At 37.5% G+C, this 20,437-nt stretch overlaps 1 protein-coding gene across 7 annotated transcripts in view; it reads left to right on the top strand.

The window, feature by feature from the left end:
• The window catches only part of nubpl (nucleotide binding protein-like), a 58,046-nt gene that overhangs the window by 9,469 nt on the left and 28,140 nt on the right, over positions 1-20,437 (top strand). For 4 of the 7 annotated variants that reach the window (XM_069916725.1, XM_069916726.1, XM_069916722.1 and 1 more), the window contains 5 exons: positions 1,775-1,868; positions 3,435-3,520; positions 5,701-5,821; positions 9,707-9,789; positions 12,475-12,864. In XM_069916725.1, the coding sequence (XP_069772826.1) occupies positions 1,775-1,868; positions 3,435-3,520; positions 5,701-5,821; positions 9,707-9,789; positions 12,475-12,537 (447 nt within the window). In that variant the 3' untranslated portion in view covers positions 12,538-12,864. Of the gene's footprint in view, positions 1-1,154; positions 1,212-1,774; positions 1,869-3,434; positions 3,521-5,700; positions 5,822-9,706; positions 9,790-12,173; positions 12,393-12,474; positions 12,865-20,437 lie in introns of those variants that run through there. The other 3 variants (XM_069916728.1, XM_069916724.1, XM_069916723.1) reach the window with 3 other exon arrangements.

Genomic DNA, 20,437 nt, shown 5'->3' on the forward strand with positions numbered 1-20,437 from the left:
CAACCATTTTTCACCAGAGGACTACCCTAAGTATTCATTGACTTATCATAGACCACCATGAGGGAATAAGGGTGCTGGGAGTTCATGCCCCTTGATCTCCAAAGGGAATTTTGTTTTGTTTCAGTTGGAAAAGTTCTCAAAATAATTTTCCCACTGTTACAGAGTTCTGTGTTGTGTATTAGCCTATGTATTGTGTGGTTTTATGTTTAAAAAGTGACAGTTTACCTTAGAGAGCCAAGGTGAAGGTGGACTGCTGAGAGAGTGGGAAACTGACTGAGCATGTGCAGAAAAATGATCTAAAAATTTCTGGATTTGGACAATCAACCACCACTGGGGGTGCTGTGGAGTGGAAGAAGGCCCAGAACATGTGTCATGGTCTGGAGGACAGTTTAGGACAGGGGTGTCAAACTCAAATTCACAGAGGGCCAAAATTAAAAACTTGGACTAAGTCGTGGGCCAAACTAAATATTTATTGAAAATTTTCAACAACATCTGCATGTTTTCTCTTCTTTCATCATATGTAATATTAAACTTTTTCTTATTAAAATAAATGTTTAATAATAGTTTTGGTTAAACTCTTTCCAGAAGAAGCATTAACAAATGAGAAATAAAATATTCAATAAATAATATTTCTCTATAGCCTTTGAGCTCCTTTTAAATGTATTTTTTTTCACAAGCCAACAAGTCAAAAAAAATAACAACTTGCTTCAATGACAAACAGGTTTGTCTTTTAAAATGATGAACATATAGTCTGCCTCCCACCTGTCTTGAAAGGTCCTGTTTTCTGTCTTTCTTTTGGCCATTTTTTGTAAGGGGTTTATTACATGTGAGTTGGGCGACAGGTCGCAGATGCTAATGAAAGTAAAGAGAGGAGGTGGGGGCGATTAGCGGGCTGATGCCAATGCATTTGCAAAGCATTCTGGGATTTGTAGTATTAGCTGTGCATGCGCTATACTGGCGTGGTGGACAGCGGGCCAGCTCTAATACATATTTGATATGATCTTGCGGGCCAAATATAATTATATCACGGGCCAAATTTGGCCCCCGGGCCTGAGTTTGACATGTGTGGTTTAGAATGTTGGAATTTCAAAAAGGATGAACATTCCGAGGGCAGCTCTCTCTCTCTCTCTCTCTCAAAGATTTTTGGCTTCAGTTTACCAAACAATCTGAATTTTGTTTATGATCTTTGCTTCAGTTGAAATCGAAGTTTTGTGAGCCTTTGTGTTTTGTGTCTTAAGTTTTTCTGTGGGCTGGTTGGAAGTGTAGCTTAGACTTTGATTACGTATGTTATATTTAGGCTGGGGAATTTATTAGTTTTACACTGTAATAGAAATGTGCATGTTAACCAGTGGGCATTGTTATAAAATGGGGGATTTTGAATTAAAGTTTGAAGGTGAATTTTGTTAATAAAGTCATTGTTCATCTTTACCCCTGTGTGATATGCCTTCTTTGTGGTTGCTGGTTTGATCTTGTAACACCACTAAAACAAAATTCCCTGAAAAGCTTTTAGGGATATTTTTTGTATCAATTTTACAACCTTGTTTTACATATAATCTGTCAAAAATATTTACCTTCAGTGCTTTGCCACAGTTTACCAATAACATGCCCATGGGTTAAGAAATTCTAGTCTAGAGCATGAATTTTCAACCTTAGCATCAGGTACTATTTGCAGATCTGCTGTTGATTTCGTTTGCATTTCAAAATTGGATATTTATAGGGTGGAAAAATCATCAACCCATTTTGTTATTTGTTGTCTTCCTCTTCTGTCATGTAGGTTGACTGGGGGAAATTGGACTACCTTGTTATAGATATGCCACCTGGCACAGGGGATGTGCAGCTTTCCATCTCTCAAAACATACCTATTTCAGGTGGGTGTAAATAGCTTTTAGTGAAAACTTATAAATGTCATATCCAAGTAATTGTGTTGAAAAGTTGTACTCTTAATGTTTTTTTTGGGGGTTTGGCTTTTATGCAATAGCTATTCATTGACACTCCAGAAAACATTTTTTGATTTAACTTTGTGATTTTTATATGATGCAAATATTATTTCTCTTAGTTTGTAATATTGTAATTTGACTTGTAAATTAGAATAATGTTAGCATTTACAAGACTGGCATTTTTAAAGCAAGTTATTTTAATGTACAGTAATGGAAAATATGCTGTATGCAATTTTCATGTTGACCTGTCTGAATAATTTAGTTTATTTTTCCAATAATGGATTAAAATTATTCTTTTTCACAATACCATTACCAAAAATGTTATTTAATTAAAATTAAAGCCAAACGAAATGTTATATTTTCCTGTGTTTTGTTTTTCTTAATGCCAAGAGCACATGGATGGTAATTTAATACTGCATATCTAGTTTTGAAACACGAAAGCAAGGACTAGAAAAAAAATATCAAGAGACCACACTTGACTTGACAATCTGATCTCCTCATACCACCTCATCTTTATTGGCCTGTTATATTCAGCAACGCCCATAAAAAATGCTGGAAACGCTTGACAGACAGGCAGCAATTGAAGTTTCAGGTCAATAATCTTTCGTCTGAACTGGGAAATGTAAGAAATGTGTAACAAAGAGAGACTGGCATAAGTTAAGATCGTATAATTACTCCGTTCCTTTTAACTTTCGCATAACTGGGATGAACATTTTCACATTTCAGCAGTTCCTTTATATTTATTGGAATATTTTTTCTTCTGAATTTTCCAAATGTCCAAGCAGTTTATTAACACCTCGGCAAAGGTTAATAACCCCAGTTTCTATTCAGGGGAAGTCTCTCATCTTGTGACTGGACAGGTTGTAGTTCTTGAGATTTAGCAGTGAATTCCACCTGGTTGTCTCTGAATTAGCCAGTTATCAAACTGGAATGTTCATTCTATTTTTTTTACTTTCCACTGCTTATCTTATTGAGTACTTTCGGTATTTCTCTTTGATTTCTCATAACTGCACTTTTCTTTTTCACTGTTTTAGCATTGTTACTTTTCTCCCTTTGATACTCATTCATCTCCTTCTTGCATCTCCTTGAGGCAGATCAGGTGGAGCCTTTGGTCTATCTCAGCTGACACCACCACCTCTTGAATCCCTCAGTCTTTGATACTATTTCCTGTTCCTCTCTCCATAGATGCTGCCCATGCATCATGAATACTTTCAGCATTTTTTTTTAAAACTTCTGCTTCTCCTGCATTTGATTTTAAATAAATAAATTTAAATATGAAATATTACAGTATAACCTTAGGGGAATAAAAAAGGTAAAGTAAAATATCAAAGTACTGAGCTGCAGTTTTTCATAGCAGGAGTAGATGGAAAAGACTATAACAGGAAATGCATACTTATGGCTTCATAATTGAGCATTCATTTTGCATGCTTTCTGAGATGCTTTTACATAGTTCCAAAAAGTCGTCACTCTATTAGACCTTGCTACATTTGTCTTTAGGAGCTATTATTGTTTCTACTCCCCAAGACATTGCTTTATTGGATGCACTACGAGCAGCAAAAATGTTTCGCAAAGTTAGTGTTCCTGTAAGTACAATTTAAAAAGTTCTTTTTTTGGTTCATGATTTAAAACTGAATTTGGAATCCAAGAATAAATGACTGTTTTCATGTTGTTATTTGATATTTAATAGCTTGAGCAACTAAAAATAGAGTTTGAGGTTGGGTTGTGGAATAATTTGTGCTATCTAATAGCTGAGAATAATTTGTTTACAGAAAACATTGTTAGAAATGAGACTCACTGCTTTTGCCACACAAGTTAAAGAAAGGAACAGCAAAATATGGGAAGCCTAATGTGTCGAGAAAATAACTGCAGAAACTTAGTTTCAGTAGAATCGGGATGCAGCTTTATCCAGTTGTCAGTGATTTTTGTCAGCCTTGTCAGTCATTTTTCTTGAATTTTTTACATTTATTTCCTCTCTTCAAGGAGATAATAACTGAATGGTGTCAATTCCATAACAGTTCAGGAATTTTGAAGTGCGTTGTCCAATCTTGTAAGCTGAGACACACAGAATGAGAACACTATTAGATGGTTGGGATTTTGCAACTTATCTTGATAGTAATGGATATTTGAAAATGAACAGCAGTTGGGACTTGGCATCTAACTATTGCCATTGTATGGCTGAGGGACACTGGGGTTTGACTTGGCTAATTCGACCTTCTATCATTACTACCCATAAAAAGTTCAATTTGCCACAAGTAAAACACGAAAATCTGCAGACACAGTAGTTGTGTTTTTACTTAATTTGCCTCAGTTAGATTTTTATTTCCTTGTAACCCCAATAAACAGCAGGATGATGTGTGCATTTGAACAACAATGTACTGGAGGCTGATTCTGGATTCATACAGGAATGCTATGAAAAATCCACCTCTGGAACTATAAACTTATTTTGCTTCAGTCATTATTGCAGACTGCAACATTCCAGATTGAGTCTATTTTTTTCTGTATTGTGGCCTTGCAGACAGTGAAAAGAAGTATATCAGCTTTCTAAAAGAAATATGATTAAGAATATGCCCTGATTTTTACTATCTATTTAGTTTTTGATCTTAGACACCAATTTGGTTGAAAATTCAAGTGTTATCTGAGAAGTTCAATAAGAACTTGAAGGAGAAAGATTAAATTTTGTCCCTTCAAATCACATAAGAGAGGCATAAATAGATCAAGAATGGGCAATGTTCTCTGATTACAAAGTAAATGATTGAGATTGCAGTTTGTTATTTTTGACCAGGGCTGTGAGTGAGGCAGCAGCAGGAAAACACAGATGTGAATAAAGAGTTTTGACATAGAGGGAACAGATGGACAAAATCAGATGAGTTGAGGTTTTTGATCCTGTTCGGTGGGGTAAAAGAGAAGTCCAATTGATGAACAAGGAAATACTCATTGAAACTGTTACAGTTAAGGATCAAAAGAGGCAAAAAGTAATTAGGATATTAACATATTGAGTCTTGAATCTTGAGAAACCTGGTAGACAGAAGCTTCAAATTAGGATGATTGAAGAATGATTAGTTAAGGAACTGGGAGAAACTAATGGCAGCAGTTGCGTGCATGTTTCAGCTTTGGAGACCAAAACATCCACGAATTTTTTTCAATTGAAACAAAAATTATGGATGGATTTGGCAGTCAGAACACTGAGACTGAAAACTGAACAAGGGTTGGAATTGAAGTTGCACAAACTTCATTAAAGTTGGACCCTAATCTCTGACACAGAGGTTCTCCATCCCATGAGTCAAGATTGAATTTGAATCCAAAACAATTGCTTTCATTTATCAAAGAGAATGATTCAACCAAATAAGTCTACCTTTTGAACTGGAATTTTTCTTTGATAATTAGGTTCAATTATTGTTTTCTTTGATTTTGATATTCTTGTGCTCAAAGTGGGAAGAAGTATCTTTCTGAAGGATGCTAAATTGACCTAAAACCAGAAGTTATCAAATACTTCAATAATTTCAGAATTGTAAACTCACAAAGCAGTAAATGATATAAATAGAAATTTACTGCAATATGCTGATGTATAAACAATTTCCTCGCATTCTGAATAATCACAAGTATAGAGTGGCTGCAGATAATCAGTTGATCAATTTTAGGCATACGTCTTTCCAATATCCAACCTATTTGGCAAACTTAAATTGGCAACTGTGTTTTACTTGTATTAGATTAATTGTAACATACTTCAGCGTCATATTCACTTTGCACCTCCTTCTTTTGACAGGTTCTTGGTATTGTTCAAAACATGAGTGTCTTCCAGTGTCCAAAGTGTAAACATGAGACTCATATCTTTGGGGCTGAAGGAGCAAAAGGACTGGCAGCAGAACTTGAATTAGATGTCCTAGGTACAGAGCAAAATTAAAGATCTCTTTGGCATTAAGTTGTAGGACATGGGACATTACATCACAGTACAGGCCCTTCAGCCCACGATATGTGCTGAACTATGTTACATTCTCAGCAACAGTCTAATTCTTCCCTACTTCACTCCCATCACCCTCTTTTTCTTGCATCCATGTGCCTATGTAAGAGTCTTTTTAATGTCCTTTTTGTACCAGCCTCCAACACCACCCCCATCAGTGCATTCCAAGCACCCTCCACTCTATGACATCTCCCCTGAACTTTCCTCCACTGATCTTAAACAGATATCCTCCTGGTATATGCTTTTGTCGCTCCAGGTTAAAAGGTACTGGCTGTCCACTCAATCTTTTATACGATTAATTCACCTCTGATGCTTTATCTCTCTAAAGAGAAAAGCCTTAGCTCTATCAACCTTGCTCCAGAAGATGTCTTCAGTTCAGACAACAACCTGGTAAATCTCTGCTGCACCCTCTCCAGGGCATCTACATCATCCCTTTAATGAGGAGATCATAACTGAACTGAATAGAAGTATGGTCAAACCAGAGGTTATTTTTGAGCTGCAAAAATCTCCTACTTCCCTCTGGTTTCTGCAGGCAGGCCAATTCTGAATCTCACAGCTCTTAAACTCTATCCTCTGACTAATGCAGTATATCTTTTTAACCACCCCATCAACTTGCATGAGAACCTTGAGAGATCTATGCACTTTGTTTCTCAATGCTGCAAAAATCCTTTAACCACATACTTTGACCTTCAAAGTACATCATTTAAACATCTAGAATAAACTCTATCTACCACTTCTCTTCTGAACTCCATCCTGCCTATATCCTGTGGTAACCTATGATATCTACACCATCTGCAACACATCTAACTTTTGAATTATCTGAAATGTAGTGACCCATCCTTCCACTTCTTCATCCAAGACATTTATATAAAAAAAAATCACAAAGAGCAGGGGTTGCAGAAAAGATCCCTGCAGGATGTCACTAGTCACCAGCCTCCAGGTAGAATACATTCCATCTACTACTTCTGCAAGCAAACCAGTTCTGAATCCACACAGCTAAAGTTGCATGGATCCCATACCTCATGACTTTCTGAATGAGCCTACCATGGCAGACCTTTTCCAATACTCACTAAAAACCATATACACCACATCACCACCTTACCTTCATCAATTCCTCTTTTTTTTTTAACTTCCTCACAAAACTCAAATAGACTTGTGAGACACAACCAGCCCCTCACAAAGCCATTCTGACTATCCCTGAGAAGACTATTTATTTCTAAATGCTTGTAATTCCTGTCATTGAACCATAGAACATTATAGCACAGAAACAGGCCTCTTTGGCCATTTTAGTCTGTGCAGAACCATCTTCTTTTGTCTTTCTTCACCTTGATCTACTCCCACTGACCTGCACCCTGTTCATAGCCCTCCATAACTCTCCCATCCATGTACCTGTCCAAATTCCTCTTAAATGTTAAAATTGAGCACACATTCACGACTTTAGCTGGAAGCTCATGCCACACCCCCACCACATTTTGTATGAAGAAGTTCTTCCCTCATGTTCCCCTTAAACTTTCCCCTTTCACTCTTAGCCCATTGTCTTCTGGTTTGCATCTCACCTAGCCTTAGTGGAAAAAGCCTATCTACATTTACTCTGTCAATCCCCTTCATAATTTTAAATACTTTTATCAAATCGCCCCTAATTCTTCTATGCTCCAGCAAATAAAATCCTAACCTGTTTAACCTTTCCCTGTAACTCAGTTCCTGAAGTCTGGGCAACATCCTAGTAAATCTTCTCTGCACTTTTTCTATCCTTTTGATATCTTTCCTGCAGTTAGTTAAAACTGCACATAATACTCCAAATTTGGCATCACCAATGTCTTGTACAAACTTTAACATAGCATCTCAACTCCTGTTCTCAATACTTTGATTTATGAAGGCCAATATGCCAAAAGCTCTTTTATCACCTCTATCCACTTTCAGGGAATTATGTATCTGTATTCCCAGATCCCTCTGTTCTACTGTACTCCTTAATGCCCTACCATTTACTGTATATGTCCTTTTTTGGTTTGTCCTTCCAAAATGCAACACCTCACACTTGTCTATATTAAATTTCGTCTGCCATTTTTCAGCCCATTTTTCTAGCTGGTCCTGATCCCTCTGCAAGCTTTGAAAAATTCTTCGCTGACCACAACACCTCCAATCTTAGTGTCATCTGCAAACTTGCTGATCCAATTTACCACATTATCATCCAGATCATTGATATAGATGACAGACAGCAATGGTCCCAGCACTGATCCCTGAGGCACACCACTAGTCACAGGCCTCCAAACTAAGAAGCAATCATCCACCACTACTCTCTGGGTTCTCTTGTCCAGCCATTGTTAAATCCAATTCACTACTTCACCATGAATACCTAGCGTCTGAACCTTAAGAATCTTCCCCAATAGTTTGCTCACCGCTGAAGCAAGTCTCACTGGTTGAAAATTCCCAGAGTTTCCCTCTTGCTTTTCTTCGGGGACTATATTTGCCATTCTCCAAACCTCCAGTAACTCTCCTGCATCCAAGGAGGATGCAAAAATCATTGCCAATGGCCCAATAATCAGGGAATATTCTGTCCAGTCCCAGTAATTCTTCTATCTGAATCATTAGAAGATCCAGTACTTCCTCTTTCTTCACCTTGATCTACTCCAGCATTGACCTGTTACATTCTCCAAGGTCGCTCACCCTAGTGAACACTGAAGCAAAATATTAATTTAGGATCTCTCTATCTCCAGGCACATATTCCCACCCCCCCCGCCCCACCATCCCTTTTTGCTCCTACTCTTACTCTGGTCTCATTTCTGTTCTTCACATGTATTGAAATCCTTCTGATTTTTGCTTAATCCTACTTGCCAAGAACTTCTCATACCCTCTTCGAGTTCTCCCAAGTCCTTTCTTAAGTTCCTTCCTGGCTAACGTATAATTCTCGTGAGCCCTTCCTGACCGTTGCTTCCTAAATCTGGTATATGCTTCCTTCTTCCTCTTGAATTGCTGTTGCATCTTGCTTATGAACCATAGTTCCTTTACCCTACCATCTTTTCCATGTTTCAGACAAACCTGTCCAGGACTTGCAAGTTATACTTAAACATCCTCCATATTTCCGCTACGCATTTCCCTGAGAACACCAGTTCCAAATTCATTCTCCCAAGTTCGTCCTTGGGAGAATGTAATTGGCCCTTCCCCAATTAAAACCTTTTCCATTTTGTCTACTTCTATCCTTGTCCATAGTGATGCTAAAAGTCAGGGATTTGTTGTCACTGTCGATGAAATGCTTAATCACCAAGTAGTCTGTTGGCTGACCAGGTTCGTTACCCGGTATGGCCTCTCCTCTGGTTATCTTGTTGACATACTGTTTCTGGAATCTTTCTTGGTCACGCCTGACAAATTCTGCTCTGTGAACATATTGCACAAAGGCAATGCCAGTCAATATTAGGGAAGTGAAGTCTCCCATCACAACAATCCTGTTATTTTTGGACTTCTGCCTTTTTCTCTTCTCAGTATCCCAGTGGCTAATTGGGAGCCTATAGAATACTCCCAATAAAGTGATTGCTCCCTTCCTGTTTCTGACTTCCATCCAGAATGATTTTCTGCAGGGGCAGATATTCTATCTGACTTTTATCTCCTCCCAATCCCTTTTTGAAACCTCTAAACCCCAGAACTTGCATTAACTAATCCTGTCCTTGTGTCAGCCAAGTCTCTAATGGCCATTACATCATAAGTTGACTGAAAAATGGTCATGATTTTCTATTTCGTATACCATGTATAATAACCTGATTTTTGTCTTCAGATTTGATAAGACTAGAAAGATGAAAGTTCTGATGTCTTTTTATAGGTGATATTCCACTACATGTAAATATAAGAGAAATGTCAGATAAAGGCCAGCCTATTATTGTATCTCATCCAGACAGTCCAGAGGTATGTTGCATTTTGGTATAAATATTTTAATGTTTTAATTTCTCCTTGCTATCAAAACTCAATTTTGAATATTGATGTGTGCTTTTGATGTGATGTGAAATTTAATGTTAAATGTGAAGTATTACACTTTGACAGCAAGAATGTAAACTAAAAGGCGCAATTCTAAAAGAAATATGAGAATAAACATCTGGGGTACGTTTACATAGTTCATTGAAAGTGGCAGGAAAGTATGACAAAATGGTTAAAATCACTTTGGATGCTGATTTTTAACATAGAAAGGTACAGATGTTTTGGTGAACTATTATTGAATGCTGGACTCTGACCGGTTCAGCTAGAACTGGACTGACCAGTTCTGGCTTCTACACTTTACAAAATATGTCAAAACAGGAGAGATTTACCAAATTTATTCCAGGGATGAGGGGATCTAGTTATTTTCATTGACTGGAGATCCTTGGATTGATGCAGAAGCATTTACAAGGGACTCTAAAAGGTAAAAAAAAAGTTGATGGTTGGGTTGAGAACCTTTCATCAGAGAATTAAGGTGATTGGCAAAAGAACCAGAAGTAATTATGAAGAAAAAAAGGTATTTTTTAGTAAGCAAAGTTTGGAATGCATTGCCAGGGGTCATGGTGGAGGCACATTCCATTGTGTCATTTAAGATGGAGCAAGTTAAATATCAGAACAAAAGGAAGATGCAGAGCTCTATTTGGAACAGAAGTGTGAATAGAGCTGGTTGTTTTACTCTTGCATATTGCAATTGGGCCAAATGGTCTTTTACACTGTGATTAAATCACAAAATATGGAATATTAAGCCGTCTGATGTTGATAAGTTGGTGTTTTTTTTCCCCCATTTACTTTGTGATATACAATATATGCACATTTTCCAATTGTTACAGGTTATTATGTTTATGGATAAATATGTCTTTCAAAGAGATTGTGGAGGGTTTAGTGTAGGTCACTTTACAAACAGGGTAACACTTCACAAAAGACATCTCATTTAAAATGCAGGAGCCTTGCTGAAGCTCCTGGTTCAAACTCCAGGCTCAAATGCTAATAAGATCTTTAAACGATTGGGTTTGGAGCCTTGGGGGAGGTTTTGGTTTTTACAAGCAGCAAGAGGAAAGAACAAACAGGATTCTTCTCTGAGAGAGAGAGAAGGAGTGAAGTAAGTCTTGCAGTAGAAGGTGAGGCTGCAGAATGGCAAGTTGGCAGGCTTGTTGAAAGACCCCATTTTGAAGATGGGTTGTGAGTTCTGCCTTTTCAAAATCCTTGTAGTCCTTACAAGAGGAAATGGCTAGCTAGTGTTTCTCCTGAAATAAGGGAACCAAGAGTTACTCTGTGGTGACCTGGAAGAAGAGATTATCATTTAGAAAACCCATGGTGGGGCAAGTTTCTTCGGCAAGACATTGAAGTGACTGATTGGAGGAAATCAGTTTTTTGTGTGTTCAACGAGCAATGAATCTCTCTCTGAAACCAACAAGAATCTTCCTGAGTGGTAACCATTTAACTTTAAACACCAGAACCTGGTGAAGATTCATAAATGTTGATATGTGCACAGTATAAGAATTGTCTGATACCAGTGAACTTGGAGAAGTGAGAAGTGAATGATTGGACTGTGAATCAAAAATCTTTCCTGAATATGTACACATTACATACACGTACACTTAGAATTAGAATGGGGTTAAGTTGATAGTAATAAGTTAAAGTTTGATCCTGTTTTTATGTTTAAAGAAAATTAAAAGCAACTTTTGTTTAAGTAACCCTTGTCTCGGTGAATTTCTATTGCTGGTGGGTTTTGGAGTCCTCTGGGCTCGTGTAACACAATAATCAATTTAATTTGAACTTATTTAGTCTGTTTGGAAGGTGAATGCAAAAAATCCTTTTCAAGTTGTGAAAAGGTCATCAACATCATAATAATGATCATCTCATGCAAGCTTTTCAGCTTTTGCAGTTGAATTGGACATAGTGAGGCTTATGATCCTTGTGGAGTACAGTGCAAGTATCACAAAGCACTGTTGTCTGAGTATCTTGGCAATTGAATCTCTAAGCTGCATGGTGTCAAGGAGCAAAGGAAGAAGATGTGATTTGACTGAATATTTCATTATGCTCTGCATTAATATTCATGATTTTTTAAAAAAGTGCAGCTTGTCAGTTGATGAAACAAAATAGATGCAGATAATGAAGGAATTGCATGTGCAGACAAGACTTCAAATTGTGGTCTTTTTAACTGAAGACCATGACAAATAATTGCCAAAGGGAGTTTGTTTTTGGAATGTTTTCTTTGTGGTAGAAATACATTTTTGTTGTTTAGTTAGTGCATTGATTTTCTGCATTGATTTGATTAATGCATTGATTTTCTGAAATATTATTCACTGTCTTGGCAGTTTCTGAATGATGTGCACTTCAAAAAAAAAGAATAACCATCAGTATTCGGCATCTGATAAGTACACATCAGATAAATTATCCTTGTACTGACAATAACCACACCAGCAGTGCGATTATAAGACAGCTTTCATAAACTAATATGTACACTAAGGTCTTGTCTCTCTGCAAGACGAACCTGGAAGGCTAGACTGTAGCTCTGCACTGCTTTATATACAAGGACACCGGGATGACCCCTGGTGACCTAGTGGTGTAATGACATATCACCACAATCCTAATAGTTTTTCTGCTTTTATTTTATAGGCCAATGCCTATCTGAGACTTACCGCTGAGGTGGTGAAAAGACTACCAATACCTCTCACATGAGCAGTGGGATGTTCCAGTCTACTTGAGACTTTAATTTTCTTTTTTTTGTTGTCTCAATTATATAAGTTAAATTCCTGCTCAAAAGACCACTGCTGGACCAGATTTGAGCAGGTTAATGAAAACTGCAACATATGACCATAGAAAATATTTTATGTATATATATATAGTACAGAGAACTCAGTTTTCCAGCCAATACCAAGATTTAATTGTTGGTTCTAATGTGAGGTCACTCTTTTACTGACTGCAGTTAAATATAGTATGTATGTTGTGCACTGAGAGTGTAATTTTTCCAAATAAAACCTTTTAAAAATCACTTAAAATTGTAATAATTTGTTTTCCCTTCACCCATAGCATCTTACATTTTTTTTTCAAAATTTTATGTCTCATCCTTTAAATACCACTCAAAAATTTCTTGCGAGTAAAGAAAATAGGAGGAGGACTAGGCCATTAAGTCCTTCAATCCTTTCTCATCTTCACATGATCATGGCTGTTCTATGCTGGCCTTTACCATTTCTCAATACCCCTCTAATTCTTGATCTATTTTAACTGCTTCCAAAAATCCAGCTTCCACTACCTGTCGGGGCAAAGGATTCGAGAAATTCATCACCCTCTGAGAAAAATTTCCACATATCTCAATTTTAAAATGGCCAGCTCTTTATTGTTATATCCCCTTGTTCAAGACTTTCCCACAAATGAAAACATCCCTATATATACACTGTCAAGCCCCTTAGGATCTCATGTGTTTGAATAGGTCACTCCTCATTCCTCTGAGGAATACTCTGAGGAATATTTTGAGTCTCTTCTGGCAACCCTTTCATCTCCATCAATTAATCTGGTGAATCTCCTTCAAACTGCCTCAAATATTACACATTTGTAGGTAAAGTGGTCTCACCAGCATCTTGTACAATTCTGACAAAACCTCCCAATTTTTAAACATGAACCCTTTTGGAATAAAGGCCAAGATGCTGTTTACCTTAACTACTTGTTGGATCTACCTGCTAGCTTTTTGTGATGCACGTAGGAACAGATCTAGATCCATTTGGCATTCATTTTAAGATTTATTGTCAGAGTACAAACATTATATCACATACAACCCTGAGATTCTTTTTTCCTGTGGGCAGCCAGACCCAGCAGAATTACCACTAATTGGTGGTGCAAAAAATAAGGTGTGCACAGCATAAGCATCTAAATAAATAAATTTATGTAACAGATAATGAATATAAACAAACTGCAACACAGAGAGAATAAAAGAAAATCAATAAAGAGCACAAGAGTCCTTAAATGAGTCTCTGCTTGAGTTTATGATTGAGAAATCTGATGGTGGAGGGGGTAGCAGCTGTTTCTGAACCTGGTTGTGTGAGTCTTGTGGCATCTATACCTCTTTTCTGATGGCAGAAGTGAGAACAGAGCTTGTGCTGGGTGGTATGGGTCCTTGATGATTGCTGCTGCCCTCCAATGGCAATGTTCCCTGTAGATGTACTAAATAGTGGGGAGGGTTTTGTCTGTGATGTCCTGGGCTGTCCACTACCTTTTGGGAAGCTTTTTGCTTAGGGGTATTGGTCTTCCCATACCGGACCACAATGCAGCTGGCCAGCACACTTTCCACCACACCTCTGTAGCAATTTTCCAGGGCTTCTGGTGTCATTACCAAACCTCTGCAAACTCCTGAGGAAGTAAAGGTACTGATGTGCTTTCTTCATGATGCTTGGTTCCAGGAAAGATCCTCTGAGATAGTGACTCCCATTAACCTAAATTTGCTCACCACTCCGCCTCTGATTCTCCAGTGATCTCTGGATTGTGTCCCTCCGGCTTTCCTGAAGTCTCTCCACTTTAGAAATAATGTTTTATGATTTCTCTGACTAAAGTGAATGACCTTGCATTTCCCCACATTAAATTCCATTTACTTGTTTTGTTCTCACTCTACTTCCTGTTACAGATTGACAATATCTATGTCACATTATATTCCCTTCCAATTTGTTTGGTTTCATTGGCAAATTTATACACCTTACTACTCTTTCCTCCAGGCCATTAATGTCAATAGTGGACAACTCCTGGCCAAGAAATGATTTTACCAGTCCTCCCACAATTACCTCTTGCCAGCCTGAAAATGTCCTAGTTATTTCAACTTAACTTTCTATGAGGCTATCAGTTTTTAATCCATTCCAACACTTTTTCTGATACCATATTATTTTAAATTTATTACCAGCCTATCAAATGCCTTATTGAAATCTACAGGTTTCCCTCTATCAGCTCTCTGTTACATCCTCAAAGAATTCAAGCAAATTTGTTAACCATAATTTACTATTCATAAAACCACATTGATTTAGTTTAGCAAATCATTCAGTAAAGCTGAATACCGTGTACAACTATTTCTCCTTTGATTGACTATAGCATCATACTATGTCAAACGAACTGGCCTGTCGTTCTCCCTCTCTGCCTTTCTCCTTTATTTGAATAAAAGAATTACATTGGCTATTTTCCAATCTGGTATCTTGGAGTTCACTATTTAAAAAAAAATCAACAAATGGGTTGATTTCTCTGCGACTTCTTCCATTAATACCCTAGTCCATCAGGTCCTGGTGACTTCCCTTCCTTTAGCCCTGGGTTTCTCTAATATTTTATCCTTTCTAATTGAGATTTTTGTAAATGTTTCCATTCTCTTTTTAAATTAGCCAGTCTAAGATCTTAAGGATAAAAGCAATGTGAAGAATGATGCCAAAAAAATTATTTAAGATGTCTATTTGCTGTTTTAAATTCACCAGACTGGCTCTCTGAAGTTCCCATATTTACCCAAGCTATCTTCTTATTTGTACATCAAGAGAAAATTTTCCTATTTGATTTTATACTACATGCAAATTTGCTCCAAATTCATTTTTTAATCTTCTGCTGCTTGTTCCCATAAACTTCCCAGTTCTCTGATCTTATACTGCGTAGTATACCCTATTTTTGCCTCCTTTCTCAGCCTCTCCAAATCCTGAATAACAACATTGACAATATATGCAACTAAAATGGTACATCCTTGGAAACATACAAATAAATTTTTCCCATAGCCTTGCTATAATCTCCACAGAATGTGATGGCCAAAATTGGACAGCTGAGGGTCAAAATGGCATTTTAGAAAGGTTTAATGTCTTGTTTTCTGTATACAAAATTTCATATAATAGATTACATTTCTTTATTTATCTGTTGTCTCTCTCTTCTCATGCTCTACTTTAAAACAAACATCTAGCCTGCATTGCTTCCTTTTTATTTCACAAAATACGTCACATACAAACATGATCAAGCAGGAATTGGTCATGAAGAATCCTTCAAGCCTGCTTTGCATTTCAAAAGATTGTGAATGCTCTGCTTGTAACCATTATAACTCATTTCGATCTACTTGTAGTCATCTTTCAGCCTCATGCTTATCAAGAATCTACCTGCCAATAGATGGGAGAAAGATTTAAATATACAAATTCAGGAGAAGATTTGGTCAAATTATGTTCTGAAAGTGTTACGAATACAGTAAATGTTAGATATCAAATGGTTCAATATAATTTTCTTCATCAATTGTATTAAACTCCACATAAGTTGAATGAACTTAATCCTAATTATTCAATTAAGTGTTTCAATATATGAAAGAAATGGGGACTTTTTGCATTCATTGTGGTCTTGTGAAAAAGTGGAAAGGTTTTGGAATGAACTGAGTTTATTATTAGGGCAAATTATGAAGATAAAGCTACCAAAGGATCCAAGAATATTTTTACTTGGTGATATTTATGAAAAGGATATAAAATTGAAATTGGACAAATACCAAGAAAATTTTTTAAGTATTGCAATAGAAACTGCAAAGAAATGTATAACGATATCATGGAAAAGTGATACAGAAGTGTTATTAAGTAGATGGTATAATAAGATGCAAAATTGTATACCTTTGGAAAAAATTATGTATAGTTTAAGGAATCGAGTTAAAAAAATTATAGTATTTAGAAACCATATATGGATTTCATGGATAGTTTTCTGTTCACCTCTTCTATGTTATCCACTCCTCTTAATTAGTAATTTTTAATAACAATTAATGATTATATGTGTAATATTATTGTATATTAAATGGTAGGTATATCTTTCTTTTTCTTACTTTTGGGTGGGAGAGAGGATGGGGAGAAAAATATAAAAATTAATTTTTTTGTATCACTGGTTATGGATATTTGATTGATGTTTTATTCATTTTTTCCCCTGTAATGATGCAAACAATTAAATAAATTTTAAAATAAAATCTGCCAAAGCCATTCATAAAAATGGCAGCACTATCAAGCTGCTGTAAAGGTAGAGTTGCTGGTGTGGATGCAGGAGAACGGGGAGGCATGATCAAACTAACAAAAACCCATTGTAAATGGACTGTGCGACAGAAACGACTGATAAATAATTTCTGGAAGTTCGTGTAAATTCAACATTTAAAACCCGATTAATGACCTACAATAAAAGATGTTACACATGACAGCTCCCTGATACAAGTCAAAGCTAGAATTGAAAATTTTATTTTTAAATATAAATACATTTTTTTTATATTGGCGCATGATATGTGTTTTAGCTTTGTGTTAATGTCAACTATCAGCAGAAATGACTCCCAGTATTTTCTAGGGCTTGAAGATTGGTGGGAGGGTAGGGGAGAGAAGTGGTTGAAATGATGCCATTGTAAAGGGATGAAGTTTAAAAAAAAGGAAATTTAAAAACAAAATCAAATGACTTAATGATTTTTTTAAAATCAGGAAATGTACATTTAATTCTGAAATGTGAATTTAAAACTTTTTATTGAGGGCATTCAATGAGAAAGATAATACTCCAAAAATGATGTTGATAATGGTACAGAAAACTGCTGAGGCAGCTCCTGGAGTACTGTGTACAGTTCTGGTCTCCTGACTTGAAAAAGGTACACTGGCTTTGGAGGCAGTGCAGAGCAGGTTCACCAAGATGATTCCAGAACTTAAAGGGTTAGCTTGTGAGCAGAGATTAAATAGCCTGGGACTTTTCTCATTGGAGTTTAGAAGAATGAGACATAAAATTTTGAAAAAAATGTTAAGATAGAAGCAGGGAGATTATTTCCTCTGGCAAGTGATACTGGAACCCAAGGATATAGCCTCTAGATTCAGGGGAGTAGATTTAAGACATGGAGGAAATGTTTGTCCTAGAGAGTAGAATATCTGTAGAATTACCTGCCCAAGAAATTAGTAAAGGTCATCTCTTTAACAGTATTTAACACATAAATGCATTTTGGAGGAATTAGGAGCTGAGTCCACGACCAGATCAGCCATGACATAGCATGCTAGATGACTAGAAGGCCTACTCCTGCTACTAATTCTTGTGTATCAAGGTGATTGGTATAAAAGAACATGGGGAAATTTTAAGGAATAACTGGTTTGAGCTTGGAGTTACCTGTTTTAGAAAGGTAGACAGTTTTTTTAATAGTCACTTAGAAAGGGAAATGGCATGTTTTAGGTAATGTGAAAGTAGTGGAGAAAGCAGAAGTAATTCTTTGAAAGAGTCCAACAAAGTGCTGTGCTCTCGTAGATAAATTAGAAAATCTGTTCTGGTACAGTACACAAAAATGCTCAAGAAACTCAGCAGATCATACATTCTGGGCCTGAGCCCTTCTTCAGGAGCAGATCCAATCTTTTGACCTCTTCAGTAAGACCCTCAATGTATTGATTAAAGATGCTCTCTTAGGCACACTACATGTTCTGCTCCATCTAAGTCCTTTGTTCAATGGGTGCCCAGTTAATATAAAGGGAGTTAAAAATATATCAGTAATATTACCCTATTATTCAGATCAGATACTATTTATTGTTGTAATAAAACAGAAATATATTACACAAAATTGCATTTAGTCTGCTATAAGGGAGGCAAAGATCGTCCATTAGCTTTGCCCAGACCTCCTTCCAGTCAGAGAAAGAGAAGTCCCCTCAATCACAGACTGTACGTGGATTCACCTCCAGCATTCCCGCAGCCTCTGCAGCAGCACAAGACTCCAGTTCAAACCATTGGCAATCCGAGCCCAGATCCAAACCTCTGACAATGAGCACCCAGGGCCCTTCGGGAGCCCTTCTTGTCCTCGGCATGCTCTTGAATCTCAGTTCCGATACCTGGTTCTCATGAGCCAGTCTCCAATAGCCAGTAGCCTGGTGTGAGTCTTTTGACCTCAAGTCACCAGCAACCCGCAGTCTGTGTGGGTTCCTTGCCTGCAAGTTGCCAACAACTCACTGCCTGTGAATGTCCTTCAACCGAAGAACCTTCACTGGCCCGCCACCATGGTCATCATCCTCTGTTTCTTCTCAACAGGGAGTTTTATCCCCATTACTGGTGCCCTGAGCTATTCTGTTGCTCCCCTGGAGTCTGCAATCATTGTGGTCGCGACAGTACAAAGGCGCCACCATCTTGGTCCCAGACTCTGCAGTTGTAGGATTTTAAATAAAACTCTGACTCTTTAATAAGCTATTTAAAGCCTGTACGGAGCCATAGGCAGTTGGACTGGGCAGTAGAACTCAGCGGGATAGCGCTGTGCCTCCATTCCTCCATTTTGTTTTACAGCTATGCAATTTTGCTATACATATGCTCCCTCCAATTCTCATTGACTAAAGAGGAGCCTATATCACGACTCCAATAAAGTGTTTGCACCCTTGTTTCTGTTTAATCCATATAGCTTCCCTTCACCTTTATTTTGTGCTGCTAACAACAGACCATGGGAAGCAATCATTCAGAATCTCTCTTGTGTATTGAATGCAAGTACTCTGCAAAACTTAATCCATTTCTCCAGTGTATACACCACGTAGTCAGTATCTCTGACCACCCTTAATCATGGTGTGCACGGTTGACGTAGCAGTTAACTTAATGCCTTTACAGCACCAGCGATCAGGACTGGGGTTCGAATCCCACGCTGAATGTAAGGATTTTGTACACTCTACCCATGTCTGCGTGGGTTTTTCCTCAGGGTCTGGTTTCCTCCCACCATTCGAAACATTCTGTGGGCGTAGGTTAATTGGGTGTAAATTGGGCAACACGGACTCATGGGCTGAAATATCAGTCTAAATATTAAAAATTTATAATTTAATCCTACCAAGGACTTGCTTCACTTCAGAAAACCACTTTACTCTTCTAGAAACCTGAACTATTCTTTACTCTCCCAAAATAAAGATAAATGCAAATGAGCATTCCATTTAACTTGTATGCTTAATCCTTCAAAAAGATTTCTTCATTATTTTTCCTTTCCATTTCTCCACTCATGCCGCCAATGCTTAACGGTTAGTATTGAAGGTTTTACATATGTTGAAGATCAGTTTACATTTTTAATCACATGTAGTCACTGTCTCATGGGTCATCTCCTCTGATGGGGGGTTTGTCTCCCCATTTTCTGGTGTGCTGTGCCAGTTCTCCACTTCCCTGAAATCTGCAACCCCTTGTGGCTGCTTCTGATCATAGGTATTGCCATCTTGTGCACAGATCCCACAGTCATGGGATTTTAAATAAAACTACCGTCGGCTCCTTTAATGGGCTATTCAAGGCCTTTATGGAACTGACAGCAGTTGAACTGGTTGATTGGACCCTGCGGGAGCACTGTGACTCCACGACTTCACTATCTGTTTTCCATGAGTCTGCACCAGCGGCAATGCTGCCATTACAGCAGCTTCGGCAGCACCCCCGAGCTTTGAAAAGCAAGGTGTCCCTACTTTTCTGAAACTTGACCACAGTCTCCAGCAGCCTTAATATAGATGTTTCTTGAGCTGGCTAGCACTTCAATCCATACTCTCTCATTTCCTTGCCAACATTGAAATAAAATACATACCAGGAGTACTCCACAGGTCAAGCTATACATATCTATGGAGTGAAAAACAGTGAATATTTCAGGCCTATCACTTTTCATCAGGAA

Source organism: Narcine bancroftii, chromosome 2, assembly GCF_036971445.1.
Source record: "Narcine bancroftii isolate sNarBan1 chromosome 2, sNarBan1.hap1, whole genome shotgun sequence".
NCBI lineage: Eukaryota > Metazoa > Chordata > Chondrichthyes > Torpediniformes > Narcinidae > Narcine > Narcine bancroftii.